Source organism: Aythya marila (assembly GCF_965140915.1).
Source record: "Aythya marila genome assembly, chromosome: Z".
Classification (NCBI taxonomy): Eukaryota; Metazoa; Chordata; class Aves; order Anseriformes; family Anatidae; genus Aythya; species Aythya marila.
Window position 1 is genome coordinate 47,916,706 of NC_139080.1, and position 17,006 is coordinate 47,933,711.

At 41.8% G+C, this 17,006-nt stretch overlaps 1 protein-coding gene across 2 annotated transcripts; it reads left to right on the forward strand.

Moving 5' to 3' along the window:
* Positions 1-9,457: 9,457 nt before the first annotated feature.
* Positions 9,458-16,733, forward strand: NXNL2 (nucleoredoxin like 2). 2 transcript variants are annotated; one of them, XR_014319320.1, is made up of 3 exons: positions 9,458-9,767; positions 16,102-16,344; positions 16,455-16,733. XR_014319320.1 is itself a non-coding variant. In XM_082782848.1 (2 exons), the coding sequence occupies exons 1-2, from the start codon at positions 9,466-9,468 to the stop codon at positions 16,268-16,270; spliced, it is 471 nt and encodes a 156-aa protein (XP_082638974.1). In that variant the 5' UTR covers positions 9,458-9,465; the 3' UTR covers positions 16,271-16,733. The 2 variants fall into 2 exon arrangements, 1 of the variants encoding a protein (XP_082638974.1); XM_082782848.1 differs by having other exon boundaries at positions 16,102-16,733.
* The last annotated feature ends 273 nt before the right edge of the window (positions 16,734-17,006 follow it).

Here is a 17,006-nt window from a genome sequence, read left to right on the forward strand (position 1 = left end):
TGTTCTGTTGCGGAGTGATAGAGAGCTGATGAGGACATGGTGGCCAGCTGAGGTCAACCCACCTCAAGAGCATAAGAATTTATTCTATTCAACAACCTTATGCATGATGTTTTCTTTTGGCTAGCTAGGATAATTTTGTGTGTAGTTGAAAATGATGTAATTATATGAAACTCAAAGACGATGATAGAGAGACTAAACAGGTAACACCTGAGTCTTTGATGTCTTTCATTCACCCAAGTTGAAAGTTATTCCTGAGGTCTCAAATACTGTTGCTGCTTTCTAAACCCATATTAACTAGAAGAACAGACCTTCAATGTTACTTCCTAGTTTGTTTTTTTTTTAAGTGGCGTTTCCAACCTATGCCAATTATCTGGTGTTAATTATTTCTCAGTGAAAAAAAAAAAAAAAAAAAAAAAAGTGTTTTAATTGTCTTAGCTCTCAGTTTCTAATGGTTTTAAAATTAAAAGGCATAAGACTAAAGGCATGCAAATGTCACATTTTCTGTGTATGCCTGTACAAGAGGAAGTTCTTTGGGATTGTATAGTGGTTAGATAAAGCTTGTTCAATACAAATAACAGTGACTCTCAGCTTGAAAGTAACATTCCCTTTCTGCAATCAATAAAAGCAGAGATTCGCTTAAGAAAATAAGGATATATAGAGAAAACTATCTCTGTATGCATCCTCCTGAGACAAGTGATTGCAGTAGGGTCAATGTGCTTTGCTAAAGCTCCTATGAGGAGCTCCTACAAGCAGGTGTCAGCTACATTGGCAGCTTGATTTTTTTCAGAAGAGTATTCTAGATTTCATCCTCAAAATACTTGCATGGGGTTGGCTGTTTTTTGTTGTTGTTTTGTTTTGTTTTGTTTTTATTTTTTCCCAGGCCTTGGTCCTTTATTTGCTAATGAAGGAAGTTACAGAATGGGAAACTTGAACAGGGGGAATAAGAAAAAAAAAAAGTACTCAAATGCATGCTCTGTGTTTGTGTTCATTTTTTGTAGTATGTATCTGTCATGAACATAATAATCTAATAAAACAATAGATCGTTCTGAGTACTCTTTTAAGGATCAAGCTAAATATATATATATGCTGAAAGTATGCTATACATGATAAGCTTTTTATTAGTGTCACCTTCCCTTCTATAAATAAGAACAACACCATCATTGTATTCTTTAAAATAAAACTCTTTCAACTCATCAAACAATACTGTGAATGGTCACCTGAAATCCTTGCATTAATTAAATTATTCAAAGTCAGTCTCGATAGAGGCTGCTAACAAGGTTGACAGAAGTAGATGCTGGCCGTCCTTTCCATGACATAAGCACATTATTTGAGTTTTGCCAGAGGTTGTGTTTATATAGAGTGATGCCATTTACTTTTATATGCGCCTACCAAATTACTGAAACAAAGCAACGGAAGCAAAACACTGGAGTCCCTCATACTCAAGACTTTGTGAGAGCCAGGCTGCCTTTCTCCATCAAAGGCTCTGGAAACAAATAGGATTAGATGGTGGTTGCTAGCGTCATTAGAGGACTAAACTGGATTCTGCAGGAAGTCTCAAACTGCCCTGTATACCCAGAAAAGCACAAAAATACAGGATCTCATTAATGCTGGATGATTCCGACCCTAGAAGGGATGGACGAGTCAGAGGTCTCATCGCAAAGAGATATCTAATTACACTAAATAAAAAAGCAAAAGAATGAAGAGGGAAGTGTTTAATTTCAAATGAACATGAGCAGATTTTTATTTCAGTATTTTTCCGTTGCTGCAGGTACAAATGCTGTCATTTGTTGCCCTGCTGCTGCTGCTGTGTTACATCCCTCTGAGTTGCTTCCCCACTGAACCAGTTTGGAAGTCAGGTATGCTGCAGCACTGACTGGGACAGCCTAACGTTGTTTGGCAGGTTGATACACAGGATGAAGTTAGATACAAAGGATGCTTGAATCAGGATTTTCATACTGTGAGAAGAAATCAGTAAAACTTTGCTAAATTATCGATGCTCAGCTACGTTAGTTTTGAACCCAGGCACCTTTTGATGGCTGCAGTATGTCATTAGGCACATGACAGTTTGAATAACAGTAATAAGACAGGGGCTAATGGTTTTAAACTGAAAGAGAGTTGATTTAGATTAGATATTAAGACAAAATTATTTGCTAAGAGGGTGGTGAGGCACTGGAACAGGTTGCCCAGAGAAGCTGTAGATGCCCCATCCCTGGAGGTGTTCAGGGGCCAGGTAGGATGGGGCTTTGACTAACCTGGTCTGGTGGAAGGTGTCCCTGCACATGGCAGGGGGGTTGGAACTGGGTAGTCTTTAAGGTCCCTTCCAACCCAAAACATTCTGTGATTCTATAATCATACAAAATTGTAATCTAAAGAACCTGTATGCTATTGATTTGGTTAATTTTCCTACTTGAGAAGAAAAAATAGTAATTGTTTCTTCTTTCATTGTTGGAACACAGTGAGGTTGTATAGCGAAGAGTAGATCCAAGAATATTAACTAAGGAACATTCACAAAGTATTTATATTACTGCAATATATAATAATGGCCTGTGTATTCAGGTCTTCTGATCTCAGCTTAGAAAACAGTGTCAAATGTGTCAAATCTAAAGAGTGCTATGAATATCCTATAACTATTTTAGCTGACAGACTGTACCTGAAAAAAATGAATACTTTTGGCTCAGTATCTTTGTGCAGTGGTCTCTCGTCGCACAGGTCACTGGTCAATGTATTGGGTTGAGATCAAAAGGATTTTCTTCCTTCCCTTTTGGAAGACACTGTGTACACTGTGGAGAGTAATTTTAACTGTTTTCTCATCAATAACTCAATTACACTAACTCTCTTCTCTAAAGCTTATTACTGTGAAGTACATAAAGGACCTCCTCAATGTCCATGTTGTGTCTGTGAATTAAAAAATAACTACTTCATGTGGTTGCATCTATTCTTGTTATTTATGTAATTAATTAATCCACTGGCATTTTCCTTCAATCTATGCGTTCCTTCTGTTGGTGTCTCCTTAGTGGACTGCCTTTCTGACTAGCAGTTTAAACACAGTGGTATGCCCAAGGGCCAGTTTCTAATCTGGCTTTTCAGGGATTACATTTAATTTTGCCCAAATAAAGTTCACCTTGATCAGGTCTGTCACTTCTATTTTTAAATTGGGGTATTATTAAGTAGATGTGTTGTATATACTGTATGCTAACGATTAAAATGAATACAAGTCTAACAAGCTCAACAAGCTCTCACCCACGTAACACTGCCTTTTGGGTACACTTAATCAGTTCTTGCCTTACATCTTCACTCTGTGTGTACATGGCTTGTCCAGTTGTGTTACACAGGCACATGTTCCCTATGGACTGCTTAAGAATTATGAACCAACTGAAATTTAACAACTTTTCAGTATATACTAGTATATAATATTATATACTGCAAGCGATAACTGGACTTTTTAGAGACTACCTACTGGAAATGCTTATTGGATCAAACCCTTTACTACTTAGAACAGTGCCAGCTGTGGAAGAGGTAGATGATTTTTATCTCAGTTATTTTACCCTGGGACCTACCAGGAGGCTTCCTCTGGATGAGTATTGTTTACAACCTTTCTGATAGTGTCATCTCTGAGCTAAACACCAGTTCCCTTGAGAAAGGCTCACATGTTCCGAATAAAGAGCTCCATTATTATCAGGAGATGGAAACCAGGGAGTAAAATAATCACAATAGCTTTAGCACCTCTAATGAGAATAGTATTAAAAAAAAATTAGTAGCCAAAACAGGTTCTGTCCTGCTTGGGATGCATCACAAAGTGAAACTTGGTCCATGCTGGTATTACAGATCTGACTTTACAGTCAGATCACAGAATCATCTAGGTTGGAAGAGACCTCCAAGATCACCCAGTCCAACTTCTGACCTAACACTGACAAATCCTCCACTAAACCATATCCCTAAGCTCTACATCTAAACAACTTTTAAAGACCTCCAGCGATGGTGATGCAACCACTTCCCTGGGCAGTCCATTCCAATCTCTAACAACCCTTTCAGTAAAGTTCTTCCTACTATCCAACCTAAACCTCCCCTGGTGCAACTTTAGCCCTTTCCCCCTTGTCCAGTCACCAGACACATGGGAGAACAGACCAACCCCCACCTCGCTACAGCCTCCTTTAAGGTACCTGCAGAGAGCGATAAGGTCGCCCCTGAGCCTCCTCTTTTCCAGGATGAACAACCCCAGCTGCTCTTGTTTCTCCAGACCCCTCACCAGTTTCATTGCCCTTCTCTGGACTCACTCGAGCACCTTGATGTCCTTGTAGCAAGGGGCCCAAAACTGAACACAGTACTTGAGGTGCGGCCTCACCTGAGCCAAGTACAGGGGGACGATCCTTTCCCTAGCCCTGCTGGCCACACTGTTTCTGATACAAGCCAGGATGCTGTTGGCCTTCTTGGCCACCTGAGCACACTGCTGGCTCATATTCAGCCAACTATCAACCACTACTCCCAGGTCCGTCTCCACCTGGCAGCTTCTCAGCCACTCCTCTCCCAGCCTGTAGCTCTGCTTGGGGTTATTGCGCCCCAGGTGCAGGACCTGGCACTTGGCCTTGTTGAACTTCATGCAGTTGACCTCAGCCCATCGGTGCAGCCTATCCAGATCCTCCTGCAGAGCCTTCCTACCCTCAAGCAGATCAACACACGCACCTAGCTTGGTGTCATCTGCAAACTTACTGAGGGTGCATTCAATGCCCTCGTCCAGATCATCGATAAAGATATGAAAGAGGACCGGCCCCAGTACGAAGCCCTGGCGGATGCCACTAGTGACCGGCTACCAACTTGATTTGACTCCATTCACCACGACTCTTTGGGCCTAGCTACCCAGCCAGTTTTAACCCAACGAAGCATATGCCAGTCCAAGCCACGAGCAGCCAGTTTCTTGAGGAGAATGCTGTGGGAAACAGTGTAAAAGGCCTTACTGAAGTCAAGGTAGACCACATCCACAGCCGTTCCCTCATCCACCCAGCACGTCACTTTGTCATAGAAGGAGATCAGGTTCGTCAAGCAGGACCACCTGCCTTTCATAAACCCATGCTGACTGGGCCTGATCACCTGGTTGCCCTGTAAGTGCTGCGTGATGACACTCAAGATAATCTTCTCCATGAGCTTCCCTGGCACTGAGGTCAAACTGACAGGCCTATAGTTTCCTGGGTCAACCTTCCATCCCTTCTTGTAGATGGGCGTCACATTTGCTAGCTGCCAGTCAACTGGGACCTCTCCCAGCAGCCAGGACTGCCGATAACTCATGGAAAGCGGCTTGGCCAGCTCCTCTGCCACTTCTATCAGCACCCTTGTGTGGATCCCATCCAGCCCCATTGACTTGTGTACCTCCAAGTGCCATAGCAGGTCGCCAACCATTTCCTCATGGATAGTGAGGGCCACATTCTGCTCCCCATCCCCTTTCACCAGCTCAGGGTGCTGGGTATTCAGAGAACAACTGCTCTTGATGCTAAAGACTGAGGCAAAGAAGGCATTAAGCACCTCAGCCTTTTCCTCATCTTTTGTAACAAGGTTTCCCCCCGCATCCGTTAAAGGATGGTGATTCTACTTAGTCCTCCGTTTTGCATTGATGTATTTGTAAAAATATTTTTTGTTGTCTTTAACGGCAGTAGTCAGATTGAGCTCCAGATGAGCCTTTCTGATTTTGTCCCTGCACAGCCTCACAACATCCTTATAGTCCTCCTGAGTGGCCTGCCCTCTTTTCCAAAGATCATAAACACTCATTTTTTCCTAAGCTCTAGCCACAACTCTCTGTTCAGCCAGGATGGTCTTTTTCCTCAACGGCTCATCTTTGGGTACGTGGGGACAGGCCGCTCCTGAGCTATTAAGATTCCGTTCTTGAAGAGTGCCCAGCCTTCCTGGACTGCTGTGCACTTCAGAACCACCTCCCAAGGCACTCTGTCAACCAGTGTCCTGAACAGCTCAGTCAGCCCTGCGGAAGTCCAAGACTGCAGTTTTTGACTTTGCCAAGAATAGAGAACTTTACCATTTCATGGTCACTCTGCCCAAGGCAGCTCCCAATCACCACATCTCCCACCAGTCTTTCTCTGTGTGTGAGCAGAAGGTCCAGCAGGACACCTCCTCGGGTAGGCTCACTAACCAGCTGCATCAGGAAGCTACCTTCCACACACTTCAGAAACCTCCTAGATTGCTTCCTCTGAGCTGTATTGCATGTCCAGGGTATGTCTGGGAAGTTGAAGTCCCTCATGAGAACAAGAGCTGATAATTTTGCAACTTTTGCCAGCTGCCTGTAGAATTCCTCGTCCACCTCCTCATCCTGGTTTGGTGGTCTGTAACAGACCCCCACCAGGATGCTTGCCTTGTTGGACTTCCCTAACCCATAAGGACTCAACCTTACAATTCCCAGGCTCAGCCTCAAGTTCCACAACATCAAAACACTCAGATCAAGAGCAGGTGCAAAATAAGACTTTCTGTGATATCATACTGTGTTTTTTTTGTGAATGTCCTGTAATGTCCTGACAAAGATTATCACACTCAGCTTTTTGGGGAAGGTATTTGGTTTCTCTAACATTCTGTAGCTATTTACTATACAGTTTCAAGAACTTTATTATGACTGTCATTGAGGCTTATAACCTAGAGCACATCAGCTAATAATTTATAATTTTCTTTAAATGCTAATATGAGTGCATGTGCCTATCTTCTGTATAGACAGGGTGCTCTATCCATACAACCTTCCACACAAGTTTTATTTTCATTTTTTATTTTTTTCCTGTCCTCTCTTGCTTGTATGCTTATGGAATGGGGAAACAGTCTGAAGTGATTTTGGAAGGCAGTGCAATTTTCTTCTCATATACAAGATCATTGTTTTTACCAGCTGGAAGAATAACCAGAGGGAAATAAGTGGTGGTTGATTTGCCTGGTGGCAGGCTTTCAGCGAGTTACAAATAGAGGGAGCCGCAAAACACTGTATTATTTATAGCTGTATTCCCTGTCAGCCTGGATTACCTTGTCTGCTTGTTATTTTTGTCACAAACCCCAGTACAAACAGCTGTCAGCTCAAGCCTTTTGCACACAGCTTTTTCTCCCATGGAGCTGTAGGTACCTGGGAACTTTTCCCTGCTTGCCCAGAGGCCTAGAAGACAATCTTAATAAGTCTTTTTCTCATGGAACAGTGCAGTTTCTGGCTAAATGGCTTTCTAAAATACAGAGGTGGAATGGTCACAAGTTCCTTGGATCGTTGCTTCAGTTCATAATTAACTGAGGAAAAATGTTCTCACTGGTTGAAGGAGAAACTGGAAGGAACACCAACAACAAACCTATGGAAGCCTCGACTTGCTTTTCCTGTGACTCTCCAGGCTCTGGAGGCCCCGACTCTGTCCTTTTTCGAGGGTAGTCTCACGAAGGCAGACAGTAGAGCAATCTGAAGGATTTTGTTAGCTGAACTTCCCTTGTGTGCTATTTTAAACACAGGCAAATTTTTATAACAGCTTTTATCTTCTACTTTGGATATCAGGTGGAAGTCTGAGGGAGAACAGCACAAAACAGCTTTCAAAACTTGGAGAAACAATTAATAGGAGATAGGAGAAATGCAATGATTACATTGTTTCACGTATCACTTCTGTTTTGAAAACAAAATTTGGGGATGTTTTCAAATCCAAACAAAACAGCATAAATCAGCCATCCATGAACATGGATAAATATTGCACATGAATCAAAAACTCTTTCCAAATGCCCACAGCATTTTTTTTTGTTCAGTGAAATACCAGAATAGTAATTACAAATTAGTCAGATACTATGCCATAAGTTAAAATACTCTGATTCTAAAGAGTAATTTGCATGTATTTAAATCTCTTGTAAAAGAATAATAATAACTAGACTCCTGATTATGCCTTTTTAAAGATGCATGAACTTTTGCATAAGAAGCAAGCAGCCTTTTCATTAGCAGTTTATTTGTATTACCCTTGACTCCTTTAATAAAAAAGAGGTGAGAGAAAGAACAGGTGGATGGATCTCTCAAATCATACTGATCCAACCACGCAGTTACTTTTGATAAAGCATACTTAAATAAGATTGTTGTGTTATTTTTGTGATGCTTCTTTAGGATTTCTCTGACAAACCCAAATTTTTAAAGAGAGAACTGGTTTCTTTCACTCAGGACAGAAAGCGAGGGTAACTAACCAAAAAGGTGGGTCAGGTCAAAATTTCATGAAGATCCAGGAAGAAAGGGGCAGGGAGGACCTGTGCTCTGTTTATTCCTGTAATAAATTAGATTTGAATTTTGACTTCCAGTATCTCAGTTCTTACAGTGCATCCTATACAGTCAGTAGATGTATATGATAGATGGTAGATGATCAGGAGACTTCTGTGGAAGTGGGATGTCATTTCACTGTGGACTTAGTTGCAATATACTTAACCACACACTTGTTATGATTAACATTAGTTCCACTCCAGTATTCAAATCACAATACACACTTGTCACAACTCTCTGTTCCCAAAGTAAAATCGCTGGATTTTTGAGGGCCAGCAGCTGAAAAATAGGAGCAACAGCCAGCCTAGAAAGCATTTGCATACACAGTTTTAATGTGAAATATTCTATATGATAGCTCCATACTTAGATACCTGAAGTATCCATTGTAAATAGCAGCACTTGGTTTGAGAAATATTGATACTTCTTGTTTAAGCTATACTCTCTTTTAATCAGATGTGTAATTAATGAATATAAGACAATGTATCAGGTGTATCAACCTGTCACACCCCTTTAATTAAATTTTAGAAATCTTCTACAACCAAGACTTACTTCTTTTTTTTTTTTTTTTTTTTTTTCTTCTTCTTCAAAAGTTGCTTTAGGCAGAAGAGATTGCACACTTGCAATGTAATGCTATTTTTATTAATTTCTATCACAGTATCTGGTGGATAAGCAGTATTCAAGCCAAACACGTCAACTGCACTGGAATAGAATGTGACTTTCTACTCGGCTCGGACAGAGCACAGACAGACCTTTATACAAGCAAAATTCAGAACGTTTCCCGTGCTAGAGAGCAATCCAGAGTCAAATACCCAACAAAAGCTGCCAAACTCTTCTGGTGAGACCTTCCCAGGAGAGAGGGTGAACCCCAGGGCAAGCTGATGAGCCCTGACGTTGGTGCGGGAGGGATTACTGCTCACGCTCGTTATTTTCAGTAAGTTGTAAGGCCTGACCTTCACAGGAACACGTGAAAAGTCAGCTCTGGGTCAGACCCCCCCCCCCCCCCCCCCCCCATGACCCCGACCCGCCGCCACCCGCCGCCCTTCTGCCCGTTACCGCCCGAACAGCGCCTCACGGTGGGGGGAGGGGGCGGTGCCTCGCCCATCCCGGCGCGACCATTGGCCAGCTCCGCTGTCAGTCAGCGGCGGGCGGCTATAAAAGCGGCGGGGCGCGGGGGGGGTCCTGCTCCCCGTCGCGGAGCGGCCGCGGGGGGGGGGGCACCCAAGATGGTGGACGTGTTCGCGGGGCGGCTGCTGGTCGGCAGGGACGGGCGCAACGTGGACGCCGAGGAGGCGCTGCAGAACAAGGTGGTGGGCTTGTACTTCTCGGCCGGCTGGTGCGCGCCCTGCCGCGACTTCACCCCCGTGCTCTGCGACTTCTACACCGAGCTGCTGGAGGAGAGCCAGCCGCCCGCGCCCTTCGAGGTGGTCTTCGTCTCCTCCGACCACAGCGCCGAGGAGATGGCGGGCTACATGCGCGCCATGCACGGCGACTGGCTGGCGCTGCCCTTCCACGACCCCTACAGGCAGTGAGTACCGCGGCGACCCCCGCCCCGGGTGGGTGGCGGGGGGCAGCCGGGAGAGCCGCCCGGCTGCAGGGGAATACAGCTGGAGGGCTTGGACAGGTCCGGGGGGTGCACAGCAAGGTGGTGTTCAGTGAGATCAGTGAATTCAGTACTGCTGAAGGATGTTTCCCCTTTAAATCGCGTACAAGTACACTGACAGAGTCATTGTTACAGCTGTCATCGAAGTCAAGGTGTTTGGGTCACTTTTAAACATGGACTAGGATGTTAAAGCATAAAAAAAAATTAGGAGACGTAGTTAAAGTTGATGAAGAACACAATTCTAGTGCTTCCAGTAACTTAGAGAGGTCATTTAACACCAGACCCGCACCTGCGTGCTACCCAGGACAGAGCTGTCATATTCCCGAGCTGCTCGCTCAGGTCGGTGTGGGTTTACTAACACTGTTTGGTCGGTGCACTTGGAGAACCTCCAGTGCAAACAACCTGAAGCCAGGAATTATTTCATTCTTTCTTGGCTCATTCCTGGATGTCAGCAACCAGTTAGTGCTAGGTCTTTTGTTTTTAATTACAATTTCCATTGACTCAAAAACAGACTTTAAAAAAGGAGCTTTTTTTCCATAATTCTCCAAATACTCCCCAGGCAGTAATTGTATTTAGCAACTACTAATACTAACAGAATTCAGGAAAACTTCCTGAAGGCAATGTAGTGTTGCATGCAGCACGCTGTTTGGCATAGGCCATGGGAATGCAATTACAGCTTCAGGCTCTGTGGATTAGGGTTTTGTTCCGGACTCTGCTGTGACTTGCCCAAGTCACGTGGAACACAGGTATGGTGGCAACCTAATCGGCTTGTCTGTGGAAATCCTTAATGACCTCCAGACTCATCTACAGCAACATGGCTTGTGCTGCTGGGGCAGCGGCACGAACGTAGCATTTGAAGAGGCTCATGGACGAACAAAGTATAGAGAGAGATGAGAAAGCAATGATTTTGAAGTGATTTATTGCATTTTACTATAAGGATCTATGTGGATGTGCTTAAGAAGCTGAGTTTGAATTAGCTGGCAATCTGGCTTCAGAATGAACCGTACGGACATTAGGCAAGATGGATGCATATTTGTTAAACTTCAATTCTGGCTAAATGCTTTGGTTCTAAGAACACAATTCTAAACCTAGTAACAATTTGATATTTTAATACTTTGTATATTAGTTAAAATAGTTTAGCTGGTGACTTTAGTGTTTAAGATACACATCTGCAGCATATACCGAAGTCCTTTGTAGGGACAAAAGAGCCAACCTGAAGCTGGATAAAACACATTTCATATCTGGAGGCATGGAGATTATAGGGGATGAATTTTGGCCTACTTAGAAATAGCCTGTGAGGTGGTGTGCAAAGTGTATGTACCTGCAGAGAAGCAAAAATTTGAATTCAGAGCAGGATCTCAGGACTCTCCTGTGCTGTCAGCTCTGACAGTTTCCCCAGTTTCCCTGACGTAGGGGCTGCATCTTTGCTGCTGCATATCATCTGTGCCATGACTAACAGGAAATACTGCTCTTGGTGCCTTGACTGCTTGTGGCTTTAATGTTGGTTCTGCTGCTGCAGGCACAAGCTTTTGATCCTTGCAGAAGTGGGGACAAAGATGATTTAGAAAGAAATGAGCAATAGAAGGAGAGCGGGAACAGTAGAGAACAAGAGAAAAGGAGGGAGGGAGCATTTGTTAACAACTAATGTTAGTAAATGAGGACTGCTGTTTACATGATGGTATGTGAGGAGACTGCTCTGTTTATACTGAGCCCTGCTATCTGCTATGAAATCAGTTATTCTCTGTAGGTAGGTGTCTGTGGCAAGCTAGTAGATCTTCAGGCTGCCAAGCAGACTATTTAACTGGGTACATGGGTGACACACTTCAGTGAAACCTGGAATCCTAAAAAAAAAAATCTGGGAAAAAAGTATGCTTATGTTTTATATTAAGAAGCTTTAGATGAGTAGATGAGTGTGGATTGGCAGCTGTGGGGGTATCTGAGGATGGTGAAACTATCTGTGAGGAGCTGAGCTGTAGCCTGTTCTATCTATTCAGACTGTTATCCCAAATCTCATCAGACACTAAAACAGAATCACATCCTTGCAATGTGCATGCTTGTTAGTCACTTAACAGTGACATCACACTTAATGGAGTAAGTTTGTTGCTAAAAGAACACACATGGCTGTGGATTACAGGGTGCACTGTGGAAGTGGATTAGCAAGCTGTTGCTTTTGAGCAAAAGCAGTTCCAGGTGAAAGCTGTTTAAATGTTGCCAAAATTACCTTAGTGTATGAACATGCTATTTATATTCCCAGTCTGATAATGACTTTGCCCCATGTTGTCTATCTCTCAGAAACCCTCATGTGTAGATATTAACCAGTGAAATAAAATTATTCCACATATGTTGTGTTAACCCAGGTATCAGCAAAGCACCACATGACAGCATGTTCAGTCTCACTCCCTGTCACCCAGCCCGGTGTGCTGGGAGAAAGAATGGGAGTGGAGGAAACTTGTGGTTTGGGATAAAGGCAATTTAAGATGAAGCACATCTGCATACACAAGCAAAGGAATTTGTAATAAGGAATTCATTTAGTACTCCCTGTGGTGGATGTTGATTCATGTCCAGAGAAGCAGGGCTCCAACACACACAGCGTTTACCAAAGAAGAAGACAAATGTTGTAAATCTGAATGTCCCTCCTTTTTCTCAGCTGTTATTGCTGAATATAATGCTACAAGGTACAGGACATCCATCTGGTCATTTGGGGTTAGCTGTGTCCTTTTCCAGACTCTTGCCCACCCCAAGCCTCCTTAGTGGCAGGGCAGTGTGGGAAATACAAGACCATGACTGCGCCAGCACTGCCCAGCAGTAGGCACTTCTCACAAGAATCAGAGGCCTGACAGTTGCAATGGGTTCCAGTTTGCCTGAATAATCTTCACATCCTCATTTCTTGTATTTCATATGCAGATGAAAGTTGCTCTCTTGTGTGGCCAAGGCCATTTTCAAGGATTTGACTGAAAGGTTCTCTGTGACTAAGCAAAAGTTGCTCATTCAGTCTTTCTTAGCTATCATTTTTTTTTTTATAGCTTCCTCTTCTGAATTGTCTTTTTGTTTCCCTAGTCAGTAAAGACACTATATGTACCTTTACACTTACCTCGGAATATCTCAGCAGCTGATCTTTGAAAATGTTGTTATCATCACTTTATTTTACTGCAAGAAAATTGAATTTCCCTTTGGCATGTGATGTTCTGCTTGCAGGTAGTGACTCCATAAATTGTCTTTGGAGTTAGCCCGTGGATGGTCCATATAGTTCTCTGGGCAGGTGAGTCACAACATCTGAGATCCCCATAGGAGAGAGAAGGTCATCTTAATAGGTTTTCAGAAGCTTTCATAAACACCTCTACCCATATTAATGGTGATGAAGATGCATTATCTGCAGATGTGCTCCTCAGTCATCTTCAGGTCCATTCCTATAACCAGCTGTGCACAACACATAGGACATAGGCCAAATCTGTGTGCATGCTTCAGTCTGGTTTGATGCAAGCAGCCTTCAGTCCAGAGCTGTGTAAACAAGAGGCTGTGCTGGGGTGGATAAGCTGTATATGCATTCTCTTAGCAAAGCAATTGATTAGTTACATCCAGTCTCCATGGGAAATGAACATCAGTTTCCTACTGTTCTGTTTCTGCTACAATTGTGTTAGGCATCTCAAACTATTTGGTTGTCTGCTGAACCAACAAAACACATCTTCCATCTTGTTACTCATACCAGTGGTATGAGGTGATGACCTTTTGCATTCTTTCTACATGAGCTTGCTTCATACTGGTTTATTCCTCCCATTTTAGCAGACTTCAGAACAGTCTGTGGAGATTCTTGGTAGCTTGTTTTTATTCCAGAACTGTCTGAGCAAGCAAACCTGTTGTTAGATGGTTGTATTGTTTCTTCTTTAATATTTCTTGTATTATTGCTCTGCCAACTTACTGGCAGAGCAGTATCCTTCACCTGCTGGGGATTTTCCTTCTCCTGGAAAAAATAAAGATGGAAAGATGTGTTTCAGGAATGTTTTGTCTGGGCCCGTATTTTGCTGAGGATTTGCTTTTTGTATTTTTAAGACTCCTCATTTCAGTGAAAAATGTAGAGAATGTCTATATGCATAACATCTATTATTTCTAACAATGCCTACAAATGTTTTCTTGCATTCATACCACTAATAAGGTGAAATGTCACTTCTCAGGGTGACTAGAAGGCATTTTTAGAACTTGTGCCTTCCAAAATGAACAATACAAATTTAATGGCATCTACGTAGTTTGATTCCCGGGTCTCTGATCTGAACATCTGGATACACGTGTTGAGAGCATGCTATGGTAGGAAGCAGATAATTTTCAGACTGTCTCACTTAATTTGAAAACAATGGGAAAAGACACTGGTGTGGTTCAGACTTTGTGACAGTCAGTGTGAACGTTTCCCTTCCTGTTTGTATCCAACAAATAGTTTACTTTTATTTTGCCGCTGTGTGAAAGTAGTATTTTTTGCTGTTTTGTGTATTTGGAAACAACTTGTTTTTGCAGTGTTGTCATAAGCAAGGGAAGAAACTTCAAATATGCCATCTCTGCTTTTCTGCCTGATTTGGAGTCAGGACTGTGAATGGGTTCTGGAGTTCCTTAAAACATTCAAGGCTCCTATTTTCAACAGCACGCTCAACAACATACTGTTTTTTTTGTTGTCCAATGAAACAGAACATGAACTCTGTCCTGTGATGCCAAAAAACAAACTTCTTTCAATGCCCTGTGTTATTAATAAATAAAAGTAATGCCAACAAATTGTTAGTGCTAGTGTTTTTTTAAGTTGTAGTCTCGATATTGTTTTATTTCTGGCTTGTGTCCTAAATTTTCCTTTGTTGTTACTGGAACTAATAATTTACCAGAAGACAAAACTCATTTCTTCTGTATCCCAGTAACATCATTAAGGGGAATTTCTTGTGTAGAAGAGATTGTCTTTCTATGAAGATAAATGCATATGCCTTTTTCTCTCTGCTCATTATTTTGTCCTGTAGGAAGTAAACAAAAGCTGTTGTTGCTGTTAAACTGTTTTCCCTGGAAATCTTTCATCTTGTCCTTTCAGTTTCAAATGTCATGATCAGCTGAAATGGTTTAGTAGGTAGTATTCCTCCATTCTCCCCTATTGTTGCATGTTTCTATTATTTACATCTTACTCATATCTTTCAACTCATCTACAGAAACAGTCGGTGAAGTCTGTTTTATGACGTGTGGCTGATAGCTTGCTATTTCTGCATTTTAATCTCTGGTGTGTGATTTATAGTCATTCTTGCTGACATCGGTATTTTTGTTTTTCTTTGGATGTCTTGTGTTCTGTCTCTCTTTCTCCCAAGTATTATTTTACTTCCAGTATTGAGTTTTGTCCTGTTGAAAGCCATCCTTCATAAGTATTTTCTCACAGATTTTTCTTGGGTTACCTACTCATCAACTGTTTGAATAGATCCTGATTTCTCCCATGGAACACTGCTATTTATTAGGCTTTTCAACTTTTAACCTGTATTTTAACTGTTTTGTTTAATTTGTTTAAGGCAGTTACTTGTAATTTATATGGATTTCTGTCTCTTGACTTTGAGAAATGGCCACTATCAGTAATGTCTGCATGATGGAGAGAGGAGTTGAATTTTTTTCTTGATCAACTTCTGTGTGGTGCTGCTTCCAATTTTTCTTTTGTTTACGTTTCATTATATAGAAGTCCTGTTTCACTGAAGGAATTTAAGACACTTCTGCAATCTCTTCTTACAGTGAAGAATTACGGACCATACTTTAATGAAGGTTTTAGGAAATACCTTTATGGAGTTGGCCCACTTCAACATATCTGTACTGGAGTAATAGCTAATTCTAATTTAAGTGAGATTGTTCTCTTGTATTTCCTCCCATCCATCAAAAGCAGACTAGAAGACACCTGGTTCTGGCTAACAAAAACAAGGTGGAAAGGTATGTCACACTTTCCTGGACCTCTTTATGGTCCCCGGGAGTCAGTCTCTGCTCCTCTGGAGACTACGAACAGCAGTTATGGGAAGGTTGCTGCAACTCCTTCAGCTAAGTTTCACGATGTAAACTCCCAGTTCAGGTTGGGTAAATAATATTGCAGCCTTGTCCACCTCTCTATACTACCCAGTGCTGTACCTCAAACTCTGAGAAAGTCCAGACACTCGTTCCTTCTGCTCTCCCATGTGTAGCAACCCAAGTACCCTTCATGAGAGACTAGTTTTCCTAAAATGATTCCTAATGATGTCTTTTATTTTTAACTTTTTTTTTTTTCTCTCAGTGATCTGAAGAAGAAATACAACATTACAGCAATTCCTAAACTGGTGATTGTGAAACAAACTGGAGAAGTCATTACTGACAAGGGAAGAAAACAGATCAGAGACAAAGGGCTATCCTGTTTTCGGAACTGGCTTGAGGGTGCAGATATCTTTCAGAATTTTTCTAGCTAAATATAAGTTGAGAGATGAAATCATGGAAAACTTTGTAGAGCTCTCAAATGATTGTCATCTTCAGAACAAGAAGGGTAAGGCTGCATTATTTATCTTTGCTTGAAAACAAAATTTGTTTTCAACTTGAAGATTAGCTATTCCAGTAAGTCATAAAATGCAATTTTTATTTTACAATTACTTGTAGTGTTTTATCTACTGAACCATGAATGAACCAAAGCACTCCTGATAATACAGAAGAACTTAAAGAGAATAGCCTATTTTAGATAGTAATGAAGAAGCACTATAATATCTATGCAAATAACTTATTTTGCAAAATCTGTACAGTAAAGATCTCGTTCACGAACTTATTTTTTGTGGTGATCTTCTCTGGGGATTAACACATTTTGTCAAGAAAATCAAATTAAATTGTTTGCTTTAATAAACATTTGTGAAGTATACAAGTCTAAAGTTCTTTTTTTTTTTTTTTAACAACCTAATCTGAAAATGAGATGTTTAGTTGTCAGTACTGATGAAATACTTTCTCTGGTTTTATATTTGGGAACACTTATGTAAGTCTTGCTAGGTTCTCTTTACCCCTGGATTTCTAAATTTGGCACTGGAAGGTAAGTTATCTCTCCAGTTAACGTCATCTTCCTGATCAGGTGGTGTGTAGCAGGTACACACTGTTAGAGTGCCTGTTTTGGTCTGCTGTTATTCTTGGTCTGTAAGCTCTTACTAGCTGCTGAACAGTACCAAG